At 50.8% G+C, this 17,432-nt stretch overlaps 1 protein-coding gene across 2 annotated transcripts in view; it reads right to left on the bottom strand.

The window, feature by feature from the left end:
* ABCC6 (ATP binding cassette subfamily C member 6) overlaps positions 1-17,432 on the bottom strand; it is a 74,803-nt gene that overhangs the window by 40,595 nt on the left and 16,776 nt on the right. For both annotated transcript variants that reach the window (XM_063717607.1, XM_024241460.3), the window contains exons 8-11: positions 14,063-14,266; positions 12,653-12,830; positions 8,682-8,843; positions 2,334-2,426 (exon numbers count right to left, since the gene is read on the bottom strand). In XM_063717607.1, the coding sequence (XP_063573677.1) occupies positions 2,334-2,426; positions 8,682-8,843; positions 12,653-12,830; positions 14,063-14,266 (637 nt within the window). The remainder of the gene's footprint in view (positions 1-2,333; positions 2,427-8,681; positions 8,844-12,652; positions 12,831-14,062; positions 14,267-17,432) is intronic.

Below are 17,432 nucleotides of genomic sequence, written 5' to 3'. Positions count from 1 at the left end.
ACCTGTCTGCCTCTCAGCATCTCTGACCCTCAGTCCTGGTCCAACCACCATCATCCTGTACCTGGACTTCTGCAGGAGCTGCCCCCAGACAATGTGCCCCATGGAGGAAGCCTCTGATGCCCGGAGAACAGAGGCAGCCTGAGCCCACCTGGGTATGGCACCATCAGGAAGGCTACCTGGAGGTGGTTGATGCCTGAGCTACGTCTTTTTTTATTTTTTTACCTTTTACATTTTTTGTGGAGTTGGGGTCTCGCTATGTTGCCCAGGTTGGCCTCGAGTTCCTGGGCTCAAGTGATCCTCTGCCCTCAGCCTCCTAAAATGCTGGGATTACAGCCTGAGCTACATCTTAAATGACCAGGAAGTGGGTGCTGAGCAGGCAGAGGATGGGGGGATAGAGCTGGAGAAGAGGGAGGGGAGGGGCTTGAGACGGGAGTGGGGGTTAGGGGGTGGAGGCTGGGGGGTGGGGGGGTTGGGGGGTTGGGAAGCAGCTAAAACCCAGGCACAGGGAATAGCATGACTCAGAGGACACTCAGTGTGGCCAGAGGAGCATGTTGGCAGGCTCACTTGGCACTTTAAGATCAGGCAGAAGAATTCAGGGTCTCCTGTGCTTCACCATGGGGCGGGGGGGCATCATCAGAGGGGCAGCTGCCTGGAGAAGGTTTTTCTTTTTGAGACGGAGTCTCGCTCTGTCGCCCAGGCTGGAGTGCAGTGGTGCGGTCTCAGCTCACTGTAACTTCCGCCTCCTGGGTTCAAGCGATTCTCCTGCCTGAGCCTCCCGAGTAGCTGGGATTGCAGGCGCCCACCACCACGCCTGGCTAAATTTCGTATTTTTTAGTGGAGGCAGGGTTATGCCATGTTGGCCAGGCTGGTTTTGAACTCCTGACCTCAGGTGATCTGCCCGCCTCGGCCTCCCAAAGTGCTGGGATTACAGGTGTCAGCCACTGTGCCCGGCCTAGAATGTTTTAGAGAAGGCCATGCAGGAGGCTGGAGAAACAGCACAGGTGACAGACGGACACTGGGACAGCTGGGCCAAGAGAGGAAATAAGTTCCTTCCCTCCATCCCCCATCCCTCTCTCTTTCCCACCTTTCTTTCCTTCCTTCCCTATCTCCTTTCTTCCTCTCTCCTTCCCTTTCTTCCTTCCCTCCTTCCTTTTCTTTCCTTCCTTCCCTCCCCCCTTTCTTCCTTCTCTCCCTCATTCCTTCTCTTTCTCCCTCAATTCTTTCCTTCCCTCCTTCCCTCTGTCTTTCCTCCCCTTTCCTATCTTTCCTTCCCTCCCTCCTTTTCTCTCCTTCCCTTCCCTCCTTCCTCTCCTTCCCTTCTTCCCTCCCTCCTTTCTTCCATAGTTGACAAACACTTATTGAGAACCTTCTGCCTGCCAAGCACTAACTAGGTGCCGAGTTGGCCCCAGTGAGGGCCTGTGCTGTTGCAAACTTCCAGTTAAGGAGAACAAGGCAATCAGCCCCTGCCGGGTACTTCCTGCAGGGCCCTGTAGGATGTGGGAAGTGCTGTGGGAGAAAAGAGCAAAAGCAAACCCAGGGCAGGCAAAGGAGAAGCTGCTGCTGGGAGGAGAGGGATGGACGTGCCGCTTCCTTGCTGGAGGGTGGTGAGGGAAGCCGCCCTGACTGCAGGAGGTGACGGAGGGTCTTCGGGAGTGAGGGTGATCCAGGCGGAGGGAACAGCTAAAGCGAAGGCCTGCAGGGATGTGTGAGATCGGGTAGGTTTGAGGATGGAGGAAGTGGAGGGGGAGGCGGGGAAGGGAGGGAGACGGGTAGAAGGTGAGGTTGGAAGCAATGAGGCCAGCTCAGGGCGGGTCTGGTGAGCCACTGTGGAGTCTTTGGTTCAGTCTGAGGAAAATGGGGCCACTGTGGGTCTGAGTAGAGGAGGGGTACAACGTATTCGGTTTGCATAGGTCTCCTCTGGCTGGGAGTGGAGAGGGGCTGAGGGCAGAAGCAGGGAGTGAGCCAGGGGGCTTGCTGCTGTGACCTGGGTTAGAGACTATGGGGTTTGGAGAGCCTGTGCTGGGAAGGGTGACATTCTGGATGCATTTTGAAGGTGACGCCAAGCAAATCTGCTGACAGATGGGATGTGAGAGCAAAAGGCATTGAACTGACCCAGGGCCTGTGGCCTGAACACTGGAGGGACAGAGCCACTGTCCATTGAGATGGTAGGGGGAGGGGCTGCAGGTCTGCGTGATGGGCAGCTCACAGACGACGAGAACAAAGCCAGACCCGTGGGCTCACACTCAACTCTCCCCCTCCCCATCTCCCACACCAGGACCTGTGGCTTCCTCCCTGCTTCCTGCCTGGTCCATCCCTTTCCCCAAAAGTCAAACCTGATGGTGGTTCCTCTTCTTGGTGATGAAGAAATTCAGAGGGAGGAGGCTCAGGAAGACAGCGATGGCAGTGAGGGCGGAGGGCCCCAGGAGCTGGGGACAGAAGGGACAGGATGTCAGGAGATCCCGAGGAGCCCAGCTATCAGAGGCATGTGAACCAGAGCAACTCTATCTTGAATAGGGGCTGGGTAAAATGAGGCTGAGACCTACTGGGCTGCATTCCCAGATGGTTAAGGTATTCTAAGTTACAGGATGAGATAGGAGGTCGGCACAAGATACAGGTCACAAAGACCTTGCTGATAAAACAGGTTGCAGTAAAGAAGGCGGCCAAATCCCACCAAAACCAAGATGGCTACAAGAGTGACCTCTGGGCATCCTCACTGCTACACTCCCACCAGCGCCATGACAGTTTACAAATGCCATGGCAACATCAGGAAGTTACCCCATATGGTCTAAAAAGGAAAGACATGAATAATCCACCCCTTGTTTAGCATATCATCAAGAAATAACCATAAAAATGGGCAACCAGCAGCCCTCTGGGCTGCTCTGTCTATGGAGTAGCCATTCTTTTATGTCTTTACTTTCCTAAAAAACTTGCTTTTGGCTGGGCACGGTGGATCATGCCCGTAATCCCAGCACTTTAGGAGGCCGGAGGCGGGCGGATCACCTGAGGTCAGGAGTTCGAGACCAGCCTGGCCAACATAGTGGAACACAGTCGCTACTAAAAATATAAAAACTAGCCAGGCGTGGTGGTGGGCACCTGTGATCCCAGCTACTCGAGAGGCTGAGGCAGGAGAATAGCTGGAACCTGGGAGGCGGAGCTTGCAGTGAGCCATGATCGCACCACTGTACTCCAGCCTGGGCGGCAGAGTGAGACTCTGTCTCAAAAAACAAACAAACAAACAAACACTTGCTTTCACGTTATGGACTCGCCCTGAATTCTTTCTTGCGCGAGATCCAAGAACCCTCTCTTGGGATCTGGATCAGGACCCCTTTCCTGTAACACAGCTGCAGATCCCGAAGGTGGTCAGACTTGGGCCGTAAGATGGAGATGTCAGGGAATCTGATAAGGGCAGCCACCAGGTCCCAGGGATCTGTGCTCATGGGGGTCTGCTGTGTCAGGAGATGCCTGCTGAAGGTGGGGTCCTTCAATGTCAGGGAGGGGAATGGCCCTCTTACACGATGGGGAGAGAGTTATATTCAAGACAGATCATGCACACACACAAGTGGGACTGGGGGGTGTTCCCAGCCACAACGGTAAAGTTGAGACCTATGGAATCAGGACCTGGTTCAAATCCTGACCCTGACACTTTTGAGTGTGGCCTTGGGGCAAGTCACCTCCCTAAGGTGCAATTCTCTTGTCTGCAAAATGGGAATAGAGTTGTTCTCATTTGGCATTTTCTCTTATTGCATTTAATTATTTTCCTAATCTTCATTTCATCCCTCACGAGGGTTGTCAGATTTAGTAAATCATCATACAGGATGCCCAGTTACATTTGAAGATAAAGAGTGAGTAACGTTTTAGTCTAAGTCTCGTGCAATATTTGGGACATACACTGAGAAATTCTTCCATTTGTCTGAAACTCACACTTCACTGGATGTCCTGTGTTTTCTCTGGCAAACCTGCTCCCCCACCAAGGTGGTGATTTTGGGATAGTTATCTTCCCCCTCTCAGCTTTGGTTTCTATATCTGGAAAATGTGGACGTGGGGGGTAGAATAAATGATTTTTAAGTTGCTGTGACTTTGAGATTTCTTCACAGGTTATTTGGACCCATTCTCTCGACAAGCCCCACCCCAACTCCAGTCTGTGTGCCTCAGTTTCCCCTCTCAGTCTTTAGGAACACAACGTTTATTTATTTATTTATTTAGAGATGGATTCTTGTTCTGTGACCCAGGCTGGAGTACAGTGTCACAATCTTGGCTCACTGCAACCTCCACTTCCCAAGCGATTCTCCTGTCTCAGCCACCTGAGTAGCTGGGATTACAGGTGTGTGTCACTCTGCCTGGCTAATTTTTGTATTTTTAGTAGAGACGGGGTTTCACCATGTTGCCCAGGCTGGTCTCGATCTCTTGGCCTCAAGTGATCCACCCACCTCAGCCTCCCAAAGCGCTGATATTACAGGTTTGAGCCACCCCACCTGGCCTGGGAACACTATTTTCTAACCTTGGGCCAGTTTGTTTCATTTATGTGGCAATGGCGCCACCTAGTGGCTCCATGGAGAAGTGCCCAGAGGGTAAACACCGGCCCACAGCAGGGCTTGGAAAATCACTCAAAGGAATGTGAGCAGAAGATGAACATCTCTGTCTGGGGGAAAAATGGTATCATTAAACTGTAGCAACCTCAATGTCCACCCCTCCTTCACCAAGACCTCATGGTGATGTTAGGAACTGTCTACCAAGAGGCAGGAAAAGTGCACAAGCAAAGTAACATGGTGCATTATCTTTGGATATCTTGTTGGTCTCATCTAATTTTTTTTTTTTTTTTTAGAAGGAGTCTCGCTCTGTTGCCCAGGCTGCAGTGCAGTGATGTGATCTCAGCTCACTGCAACGTCCGCCTCCCGGGTTCAAGTGATTTTCCTGCCTCAGCCTCCCTAGTAGCTGGGATTACAGGCACATGCCACCATGCCTGGCTAATTTTTATATTTTCAGTAGAGATGGGGTTTTGCCATGTTGGCCAGGCTGGTCCTGAACTCCTGACCTCAAGTGTTTTGCCGGCCTTGACCTCCCAAAGTGCTGGGATTACAGGCGTGAGCCACCGTGCCCCGCCTGGTCTCGTCTGATTTTTAGCAACGGTGGGGTCAACCTGATCAATTGCCCTGAATTTTCCCGTGTTCTTCCTTTCTCCCTCCCTTTCTTCCTAATGATGACATTTATGGACCACACATCAAGCACTGTCTGAGTGCCTTATGTTGTAATTGCTAAGCACCTATTGTTTGCAAGCCCCTGGAATACAAGGTGAAGGCACTGGAAAATTTCCTGGCCCCTAGTCCTAGCAAAAACAATCATATGCATGAGCATTCAATTTTTTTTTTGGAGTATTCAACGATTATAATCAAAATGCCATTAACATTTTTTACAAGGCCAGGCACGGTGGCTCATGCCCATAATCCCAGCACTTTGGGAGGCTGAGGTGGGCAGATCACCTGAGGTCAGGAGTTCCAGAACAGCCCGGCCAACATGGTGAAACCCGGTCTCTACTAAAAATACAAAAATTAGCTAGACGTAGTGATGCATGCCTGTAATCCCAGCTACTCAGGAGGCTGAGGCTGGAGAATCGCTTGAACCTGGGAGGCAGAGGTTGCAGTGAGCCGAGATTGTACCACTGCACTCCAGCCTAGGTGACACAGTGAGACTCTGTCTCAAAACGAAACAAAACATCTTTTACAATGTTTAGAAAGAGGGTCTTGCTCTGTCTGAGAGCTCGAATTCAGTGGCGTGATCATAGCTCACTGTAACCTTGAACTCCTGGGCTCAAGCGAGCCTCGTACCTCAGCCTCCCAAGTAGCTATGACTACAGGCGTGCACCACCACCGTGCCCAGTTAATTAAAAAATTTTTTTTTAGGAAATTGAGATCATCCTGGCTAACATGGTGAAACCTTGTCTCTACTAAAAATACAAAAAACTAGCCAGGCGTGGTGGCTGGCACCTGTAGTCTCAGCTATTCCGGAGGCTGAGGCAGGAGAATGGCGTGAACCCAGGAGGCGGAGCTTGCAGTGAGCCGAGATTGTGCCACTGCACTCCAGCCTGGGCTACAGAGTGAGACTGCATCTCAAAAAAAAAAAAAAAGTTTTTATAAAGACAGGATTTCTCTGGTTTTTATGTTGCCCAGGCTAGTCTTAAACTCTTGGCCTCAAGCGATCCTCCCCCCTCAGCCTTGATAGCCATTATACCTTAAACGTACCTAGCCAGGATTCAGGCATAGTGGCTAATGCCTGTAATCCCAGCTACTAGGGAGGCTGAGGCACGAGAATTGCTTAAACTTAAGAGGCAGAAGTTGCAGTGAGCCGAAATTGCACCACTGCACTAAAGTCTGGACAACAGAGTGAGACTGTCTCAACACAACAAACAAACAAACAAACAAACACTTAACCAGGGCTCTGTAAACCATAGCATATAGTATCTATTACTGGAGATATATGGATCCCTCCACCTGTTTTCATACAGCCCATGAGCTGCACAAAAGTGTTTAATAGTTTTTATATTTTTAAACAGTTGAAAAAAATCAGGCCTGGCATGGTGGCTAATGCCTGTAGTCCCAGCACTTTGAGAGGCCTAGGTGGGTGGATCACTTGGGGTCAGGAGTTTGAGACCAGCCTGGCCAAAATGGCGAAACCCCATCTCTACTGAAAATACAAAAATTAGCCGGGTGTGGTGGCGCACACCTGCAATCCCAGCTACTCGGGAGGCTGAGGTAGAGGAATCACTTGAACCCGGGAGGCGGAGGTTGCAGTGAGCCGAAGTTGCACCATTGCACTAAAGCCTGGGCAACAGAGTGAGACTCTGTCTCAAAAAAAAAAAAAAAAAAAAAAAAAATCAGAAGGATACATTTCATGACATATGAAAATGATACACAGTTCAAACGTCAGCATCCATAAATAGAATTTTATTGGAGGAATACCATGCCTGTTTGCTTAGTATGGTCTACGGCCACTTCTGCACTCCAAGGGTAGAGGTGAATATTTGCAGGAGAGACGGTATGGTCTCCAATGTAAAAAGCATCTACTGTCTTATCCTTTACAGAAAAATAACTAATGATAATATTACAAATACCTACAGGGTGCAGCTGTGTGCCCGGCACCATTTTAAGTGCTTTCTACTTATGGGCTCATTTAATGCCTCAGCACGTCTGCGGCAGGGGTGCTACTGTTAATTATGATCCTCATGTTGGAGACAAGAACAGGAGGCACAGAGAAAGTAGGTTCCTTGCACACGGATTCACAATTGGTAAGTGGTCAGAAGCAGGATTTGAGCCTAGGCAGTTCCTGATACAGAGTCTAATTTTATTTTTATTTTTATTTATTTGTTGATAACAGAGTCTCACTCTGTCACCCAGGCTGGAGTGCAATGGCATGATCTCGGCTCACTGCAACCTCTACCTCCAAGGCTCAAGCGATTCTCCTGCCTCAGCCTCCTCAGTGGGTGGGATTATAGGCACCCACCACTATGCACAGCTAATTTTTTTATCTTTTAGTAGAGACGGAGTTTCACCATGTTGGCCAGGCTGGTCTCAAACTCCTGGCCTCAAGTGATCCACCCTCCTTGGCCTCCCAAAATGCTGAGATTACAGGCTCGAGCCACCACACCCAGCCCAGAGTCTGATTTTAATTTAAAAAAAGAAAACCCTATACCACAAAGTTAAAGGAATGAAGTTGGAAAGTAAATGTTTTGTTTGTTTTGTTTGGTTGTTTCCTGATGGCTACTTTGTGTTTTTTGAACACTAAATAACAATTTTTTCCCCCTAAAATGTTCTCCTCTTGTGTTTTGTGGACAGTGGCTGTGGTGGTGCCCCAGGGTTACTGGTAACTTCAAAACATGGTTAACTTGCCTACTGGGTACCCAAACAGCACATGGGGAAGTATCAATGTCATCATCATCATCGTCGTCATCATCATTCTACAGAGGAAACTGAGGCCCAGAGAGGGTGAACTTCCTGCCCAAGGTCAAGTGAAGGTCATCCTTATTGAAGACTTTTCCCATTATATCAGACAATAGCAGGCAAATGGAGACAGGATTGGAGGAGGAGGAGAAGGAGGAGACGGGGGTGGAAGGGGAGGAGATAAAGGAGGAGAGGAAGAAGAAAGGGAAGAGACGGAGAGGGAAGAGGAGAGGGAAGAGAGGGAGGAGGGTAGAGAAGAGGGGAGAAAGGAAGAAGTGGGAGGGAAGATGACAGGGAGCAGAAAGGAAGAAAAAGGTAGAGCAGGAGAGAGGAAGAGGAGGAGGAGGGGGAAGGAGGAAAAGGAAGGGGTGCAGGAAGAGGAGGGGGTACGTGGGCAGAAGGTGGGGGAGATGCAGGAGGAGGGAGGGTACAGGGAGGGGTGCAGGAGGAGGGGCCAGGAGGAGGAGGCTGGGGCAGGGAGAGAGGGGAGGAAGACTTAGAAGATTCTACACCAGGAATGGAATCCGGGGTGATGAAGGCAGAACAAGGGCAAAACCTTTCACATGCCTCTCTGACACCAACCTGGTTCTCCCACAGCCTCAAACTTGCCCTAACCCTGGGGTCACAGTGGACCTCTTCCCGCCTCTTGAATGCTAAGTCAGGAGGAGGAAGGGTGGGAGGGGGAAGGAGGAGGGGGAGAAGGAGGGGTGGGGGACTCTGTTCAAATCCCGTCCTCCTCCCCTCGCATACCTGCCAGAGATAGACGAAGCAGACCACGATCCAGACAAGAGGCAGCCACAGCCCGTTGAGGTAGAGGACGCTCTCGGTCAGCCGCTGCACGTCCACGGACACCAGGTTGACCACGTCACCCACCGCACTGGCCTTTCTGGAGCCACTAGACAGAGCCAGGACCTGGTAGGTGGGCAGAAGGAGAGAAGTAAAGTGGGGAGGCCGGGGCAGAGGGACACCCCAGGTGGCTTCTCCACCCACTGAGCCCCACTTCACGTGTCTGCGAGGTGGGTGAGTGAAGTCTCTTAGGCCAACGTCTCAGGGCTGTTTGAGGATCCACAGAGATGACAAAAATGAAAATCCTCCAAGATCCCTACAGCACGGGAGGCATAATAATGAATAACATGCACGAAAACACCAGATTAGCACGGATAATGGTGGCCATCTGCCAGTGCTCACCATGTCGCAGGCACCGTGCTAAATGAGCAGCCTCATCCTGTCCCGGGGTGCTCACAGCCGTGAATGGTACCAAGCAGGCACTACCATATTCATTCCATCTAATGCCAGGCCTGGTGCAGTGGCCTCTGCCTGTAATCCCACCACTCTGGGAGGCTCAGGTGGGAGGATTGCTTGATCCCAGGAGTTCGAGACCAGCCTGGGCAACATAGTAAGACCCAATCTCTACAAATACTTTTAAAAATTAGACAGGGCGCCGGACGCCGTGCCTCACCCCTGTAATCCCAGCACTATGGGAAGCCAAGGTGGACAGATCACCTGAGGTCAGGAGCTTGAGACCAGCCTGGCCAACCTGGTGAAACCCTGTCTCTACCAAAAATACAAAAATGAGCCAGGCAAGGTGGCAGGCACCTGTAATCCCAGCTACTTGGGAGGCTGAGGCGGGAGAATAGCTTGAACCCAGCAGGTGGAGGTTGCAGTGAGCCAAGATCAAGTCATTGCATTCCAGTCTGGGTGACAAGAGCAAAACGCCGTCTCAGGAAAAAAAAAAAAAAAAAAAAAAAATTAGCCAGGCATGGTTGTGGTGTGCCTATGGTCCCAACTAGCTACTGGGGAGGCTGAGGTGGGAGGATCGCTTGAGTACAGGAGGTTGAGGCTGCAGTGAGCCATGTTGATGCCACTGCACTCTAGCCTGGGCAACAGAGCAAGACCCTGTCTTTAAAAAAAAATGCTATGGATAAATTGCTATTATTCTCTCACCAAGGAAAATACCACTTCCAATTAAATTAAGACATGTAAGAGACATCTCAATTTTGGAAGTATTAGAGTGAAAAAAACATGTGAGACTAGAATCAATGAAATGAATATTTACTAACTCCATTCTATGACTAAAGAAACAGGCACAGAGAAGCTGAGCAACTTGCCCAAAGTCACAGGCCTTGTAAGCTCCTACACAACGGATGGATTCCAGGGTGACGAAGGCATGACAAGGCTGAGACCTTTCACGTGCTTCTCTGACACAAACTTGGTTCTCTGGCAGCCTCACATCTGCCTTAACCCTGGGGTCACAGTGGACCTCTTCCAGCCTGTTGAATGCTAAATTCCACATGCAGTCCTCTCTTTGTGACTGTGTGAGGGAGTGAAGAAGTGATCCAGGAATGACTGGGCATAGAAATTCTCCACTTAGCAAGTCTTTAAATAGGGCCCGCTGTGTGATGCACACTGAGCTGGGAACTGAAAAATACAGCTGTTAACAACAGAGATGAGGCTTGCTCTCCTGGCACTGGAGTTTGAGGTGGGGAACAAGACTCTATAATAAAGATTTATGTAACTGCCTGGGCACAGTGGCTCACACCTGTAATCTCAGCACTTTGGGAGGCTGAGGTGGGTGGATTGCTTGAGGCTGGGAGTTCGAGATCAGCCTGGCTGATGGTGAAACCCCATCTCTAGTAAAAATACAAAAATTAACTGGGCATGCTGGTGGGCACCTGTAATCCCAGCTACTTGGGAGGCTGAGGCAGGACAATCGCTTGAACCCAGGAGGCAGAGGTTGCAGTGAGCCGAGATTGCACCACTGCACTACGGCCTGGGTGACACAGTGAGACTCTGTCTCAATAAGACAAAACAAAAATGTTTCTATAACTCCTGCTTTAATGGCAGTTATGATGAGTAACATAAAAAAGCAGCCCAGGTCGGGCACGGTGGCTCACGCCTGTAATCTCAGCACTTTGGGAGGCCGAGATGGGCGGATCACCTGAGGTCAGGAGTTCGAGACCAGCCTGGCCAACATGGTGAAACCCTGTCTCTAATAAAAATACAAAATTAGCCAGGCATGGTGGCGCACACCTGTAATCCCAGCTACTCAAGAAGCTGAGACAGGAGAATCACTTGAACCCAGGGGGCGGAGGTTGTAGTGAGCCGAGACTGCACCATTGCACTCCAGCCTGGACAACAAGAACGAAACTCTGTCCAAAAAAAAAAAAAGCCCAGGGGTTAGAGAAGAGGGATCTGATCTCATCAGGAGATCAAAGAAGGCCTCCCGGCAGGTGGGTAGGGAATAGGAAAATCAATGCCTGCTCATCAGGCGGCCTTCCTCTTAGGCTCAAGGAAATGTGGACTCTTAAGACAGGATAGGGCACACCCAGCTCTGGCATGCTCAGGGGAACACGAGCCTGGGACTCAGCACTCTGGCAGGACAGCATCAAGAGCTGCCCTCTCGGCCATCTAGGAGCTGTCCCCTCTGTCCCCTCCTCCCCTAGGTGACAGCTCAGGTGTCAGGGAATGAGACTTACATGGGACGGGACCTGCCCTGGCTCAGATGCTCCATACCCGACAGGAACCAATAGCTCTTGGGGCAGCAGTCCAGGGACTTAGCTTCCAGAGTCCCCGGAAGGGACAAGAGCTACTGCACAGAGAGAAGTCTAAAGCTATGGCCTCCAATCAGGTATTCACAGTCAACGGACAGAACTTCCAGCCCAGATGCAATTTGGATTTTTTTTTTTTTTTTGAGACGGGGTCTCGCTCTGTTACCCAGGCTGCACTGCAGTGGCGTGATCTCAGTTCACTGCAACCCGCACCTCCCGGGTTCAAGCGATTCTCCTGTCTCAGCTTCCTGAGTAGCTGGAATTACAGGCACACGCCACCATGCCTGGCTAATTTTTGTATTTTTAGTAGAGACGGGGTTTCACCATGTTGGCCAGGCTGGTCTTGAACTCCTGACCTCAAGTGATCCGCCTGTCTCAGCCTCCCAAATTGCTGGAATTACAAGCGTGCACCACTGTGCCCAGCCTAGGGGTCATTTTTACCATAAGCAGTATTGTCTGGGAACACAGCTGACAGGCCACCTTATCCGAAGGTTAATCCTTTATCCTCAAGGGGGAATGAGTGGAAGTTAAATTAGGCTCAAAAATTAAAATGAGATTAGGGGGAGTGGAAATGGTGTCTAGGCAGTGAGAACAACTGCAAAGGCCCCAGGGTGGATGGGTGCCTGGAGTGTTTGAGGAACTGAAAGGAGACCTGTGTGGCTGGAGGAGAGTGAACATGGGAGGAGGCGGGTGTGTGTGTGTGACGGGATGAGGTCAGAGACACCCTAGGGGCAGATCACACAAGACCTTACAGGAATAACTAAGGAGGTGAGACAGATCACTTGAGGCTAGGAGTTCGAGACCAGCTTGACCAACATGGCAAAACCTTGTCTCCACTGAAAATACAAAAATTAGCCGGGTATGGTGACACGTGTCTGTAGTCCCAGTTACTCAGGAGGCTGAGGCAGGAGAATCACTTGAACCCGGGAGGCGGAGGTTGCAGTGAGCTGAGATCGCACCACTGCACTCCAGCCTGGGCAACAGAGTGAGACTCCGTCTCAAAAAAATAAATACATATAATAAAGAGAAATAACTAAGGAAGTGAGAATGTTTCTTGAGTGACTCTAATAAGCAAGGACTGAATGCATTCTCAGCTGCTGATAACATTACTGCCTGCTCAGTGATATTGCTTTTCCTGGCCGGGAAGGCCTGCCCTTGTTCCCCAGGGCTCACCTTTCTGTACACCAGGCCAGTGATGGCCGACCGCAGCCTCATCTGTAGCACCTTGAGCCTGTACATGTTCTGCTGCTCAAACAGCGTTTGCAGGCAGGCCGAGAGGAACATCAGCATGGCGAGGAGGTAGCCCTTCCAGGCTGGAGGCTTGGGATCACCAATAAACTCCAGGAAAAGGCTTGCAGGGGAAGGAGGGAGAAGGTACAGTTGGTGAGAGGAGGTGCCCAAGGGCGTTGCCTTTGCCCAAACCACTCCAGGTGTGGAGGATCAGTTGGCCCAAACCAGTCCAGATGTGGAGGATCAGTCGGTGTGGTTGACTTTTTTGCAATAATGGTCTCCGTTATTTCCCCCACTGTCCATACTCCTTTTCAATCTGACTGCAGCTTCTCAAGATCAAGAGGTGGAGTTTTTGTCCCCACTTGTTATAGGCTAAATTGTGTTCTCACAAAGTTTATATGTTGAAGCCCCGACCCCCAATACCTCTGAATGTGACTGTATTTGGAAATAGAGCCTTTAAAGAGGCAATGAAGTTAAAATGAGGTCATTAGGCTGGGCCCTAATCCAATCTGACCGGGGTTCTTTTAAGAAGAGGAAGTGTAGACACACAAGGAGACACCAGGGGGCGCACACAGAGGAAGGACCACATGGGGACCCAGGGGGGAGGAGGTGGCCAACTGCAAGCCAAGGACAGAGGCTTCAGATGCAACCACCTTGCAGATACCTAATCTCAAACTTCCAGCTTCCAGAATCATGAGAAAATACATTTCTGTTGTTCAAGCCACTCAGTCTGTGATGCTTTGTTATGGCAGCTGAGCAGACACCACTTGCATCTGTGCTGGCTACAAAACCGGCTTTAGCCAACAGAGTACAGTGGTGGTAATGCCATGTTGGCCCTGAGCCTAGGCCTCAAGAGAAAATGTGGCTTTTGGCCTATTTCTTAGAACCCTCCCAAGCAGCCACATGAACAAATCTGAGCTAGCCTTTTGGAGGATGGGGACCCACATGGAGCAGAGACAGCCATCCCAGCCTCAGATACACAACGGCAGGCACATGAGAAAACCCAGCCAAGAAAAGAAGAACAACCCAGCTGAGCCCAGCCGACATTACTGACCCACATTACCATGAACTAAATAAAAGAATGTTTGTAATTTTAAGCCACTCACTTTTGGGGCATTTTACAGCAAAAACTAATTGATGCAGTCAGGTAAGAGCTTGCTTATTTGCCCTTCTGGGGGTCAGTCACTTTCTCATTAATCCATTTCCCTTCCTCAGTATCCTTCTCACCCACCCTCCAGTGTCCCGAGCACCAGATGTATAGGCAGAGGCAGGAGATCTGAAGCCCTCTGGCCCTGGAAGGATGCCACTAAGAGACCACCCACCTTAGCAGGGCACTTGAGGTCTGGGACTCACCTGAGCAGCTTGGGGACAGTGAACCTGAAGACATCACTGATGACGAGGCTGAGGGTCCCCAGGAGGAAGGTAGAATGGAACACCTGCCAGATGGCCTTCAGCAGTGGGCCCCACTGGCTCCCTTCTTGCCGTAGGAAGGGCTCGGTCTCTGGAACCTTCATGCCACTGCCGCCTTTCCTTTTAAATGCTGTTGCCTTGGTGTGCCTGAGGGGAGGGGAGAGATTAGCTCTGGGTCCCATTTTATACTCTCAGCTGCCAGCGGCAGGGCCAGGCGTTAAAGGGTTGTTTTCCCAACAATGGAGAGGGGTGAGTGTGGATCCAGCCTGGCTCCCTCACCTGTTCCTCCTTATCACCCTGAGTACCCACTTAAGAGACAATCACGGGAGTTGGGGGGCAGGGCAGGAGGGCACTCTGAGGCCTCTTAGATGGCCATGCGAAAGCACACGTGTTGAGCACCCACTATGTGCCAGGTACTCCCCAGTCATCCTAAGACCACCGAGAAGCCAGGTGTTGTTCCCATTTCACAGATGAGAAAACTGGGGCTCAGAGAAGTGAACTAGCCCAAGGGCACACAGCTGAGAAGTAAAAGAACTGGAATTTGATTCCAGCTTTCTGCCTCCAGAGCCCATGCACTTTTGTTTTGTTTTGTTTTTGTTTTTGAGACGAAGTCTCACTCTGTTGCCCAGGCTGGAGTGCAGTGGTGTGATCTCGGCTCACTGCAACCCCACCTCCCGATTCAAGTGATTCTCCCACCTCAGCCTCTCGAGTAGCTGAGATTACAGGCAAGTGCCACCATACCCAGCTAATTTTTGTATTTTCAGTAGGAGACGGGGTTTTGCCACGTTGGCCAGGTTGGTTTTGAACTCCTGACCTCAGGTGATCTGCCCGCCTTGGCCTCCCAAAGTGCTGGGATTACAGATGTGAGCCACCACACCTGGCCTCTCATGTACTTTTCAACCTATCGTGTTGTCAACCTGGAGGAAGAACAGCACCCCGTCCCCAACACACACAACCAGCCAGCCCTTAGGTGGTTTTGAACTGGGGGAGAATCACGGCTGATGGGCATGGGGCCTGGTGCTCTAGCTCTGGGTAAAAGTGCAGACAGAAGCTCAGGCTGTCTCAGGGTAATAAGATCCCCAGCCTTTGGCCATAACCAGGGGCCACAGAGAAGAGCTAAGGTGAGGGAGGGAGAGGAGGAGATATGGGGAGGCCTGAGGGCCCCACTGAGGCAGGTCAGAAGCCCTGGGCCATAAAGGAGAGGCTGGGGCAATGCAGCTGCTGACAGTCTGGTTGCTGTGTGGTCCTGGGCGGGCACACTGCTCCTCTCTCTGTGTGTGAGAGGATGGCTGTGGTCCCCCGCTGAGTCCCCTGTGGCTCTGACAAGCTATAAGGTTGTCAGTAATTTTTTTTTTTTTTTTTTTTTTGAGACGGAGTTTCGCTCCTGTCGCCCAGGCTGGAGTGCAGTGTAGCAATCTCGGCTCACCACAACCTCCGCCTCCTGGGTTCAAGCAATTCTCCTGCCTCAGCCTCCCGAGTAGCTGGGATTACAGGCACACACCACCATGCCTGGCTAATTTTTGTATTTTTGGTAGAGACAGGGTTTCATAACGTTAGCCAGGCTGGTCTTAAACTCCTGACCTCAGGTGATCCACCTGCCTCGGCCTCCCAAAGTGCTGGGATTACAGGTGTGAGCCACCATGCCTGGCCACTTATCGGTAATTTCAATCCCCATTACAGATCTGTGACCCGGGCACACGTGCTGGGATCAGCTCTTTACATGAAGGAGCTCACTGACTCCCCTGAATCCCTTGCCAGGTGACCATTATTAGGCTCTCCATTTTACAGAAGGGGAAGCTGAGGCTCTGAGAGGTGGTGACAGCCGCCCGAGGTCACACAGCAAGGGCAGAGCAAGGATTTGAGACTAGATCTTGATTTATGGTTCGTAGAGGGTTTCTTGTGCACTAAGGACCCCCAACCTCACCATAATAAAATAATAATTAAAAAAAAGAAGCATAAGAAAAAACCTCTGGTGAGCTCAGGTGGCCAGACCCTTCAAGGCCAAGGTCTTTGTCCCACATTATTGGTCTGATCTGGTGTTTGGTTTGGCATCTATGGAGGGTTGTGGTTCAGCTCTGTTACTGAGTGGGTGTGGCCTGCTGCTCACAAATATTTTGGCATTTGGGTCTCAAAGCCAAGAAGATGCCCTTTCCATACACAGAGCATCCCTGGCCACCCCTTCCTGTCTGATTCTGCCATTTAATTCACTGCCTTCACAGCCATGCCCATAGCTCCAACCCTCTCTTTGTCTCGTTAGAACCCCAGGTGGGTAGACTTTGCCTGTGTTTTCCACCAAGATGTCCCTAGTATCGAGCCCAGCTCCTGCACACAGTAGGAGCTCAATAAACACTTGACAAACCAATGGGAAAAACAGATTGAGTGATGTGTGCAAAGGGCCTAACAAGAGTGCCCCCCGCACATACTGTTATAAAAATTTATAGAAGGAAGGAAGGAGCTTGGCTGGATGGACAGAACTTGGCTTTAGAGCTAGGAGACTGTGGTTCCAATGCCTGCTCTGTCTCCTCTCCTCTGAGCCTTAGTGTTTCCATCTGCAAAATGGGGTCGGGGAAGAGTTGACTGGAAAGTTTTCTTTCTGGCTGAGGTTTTGCTCAGTTCTATTTGAGCTGTTTGTCCCAGAGAGTCAGTGTGTTCAGCCTGCAGGCTCCATAGCAAGCATTGTCCTCTCCTGCAGGTCTCACCTCCCATCAAGGAAGATGTCCAGATTGCTGTCTGATGTCTGGTCTCTGGACTGAAGGCCATTTAGTGCAGATCTCACAAATGATGGTGGGGCAAGGCAGGGGGTATGCATGAGTGGCATGGGCAAGGTGTGAGTTGGGGGATACAAAAGGGAGTGGTGGAGGCTGGGCACGGTGGCTCACACCTGTAATCCCAGCACTTTGGGAGGCCGAGGCAGGTGAATCACCTGAGGTCAGGAGTTCAGGGCCAGTCTGATAGCCTGAGCAACATGGAGAAACCCCGCCTCTAATAAAAAATACAAAAATTAGTGAAGCTGACTTGACCAGCAGGTGGCTGTTGTGTGGCCTCTCAGGAGGACGCCCTCTCCCTTCCCCAAGTGGTTGCAAAATACTTCAGAAAGAAAACCAAAGTTCTCTGTGGGTGCAGTCGGTTGGTTCAGAAGCTGACGGAGCCTGGCCTTTGCATAACCCCATCTTTCCCCTTTCTTTCTGTCAGCTGTTTATGGGAGGATTCTCAAACTGTTCTGGAGAATGTTTCTACCCTTTAGTTCTAGTGTTGGGTGACCTGTAATTTTCATGTTGGCTGGGGATGCCAGGAGTTGGCAGAGGCTCCTTCC

The sequence above is a fragment of the Pongo abelii genome, chromosome 18 (assembly GCF_028885655.2).
Source record: "Pongo abelii isolate AG06213 chromosome 18, NHGRI_mPonAbe1-v2.0_pri, whole genome shotgun sequence".
Classification (NCBI taxonomy): Eukaryota; Metazoa; Chordata; class Mammalia; order Primates; family Hominidae; genus Pongo; species Pongo abelii.
This window is presented reverse-complemented; position numbering and strand designations above follow the sequence as displayed.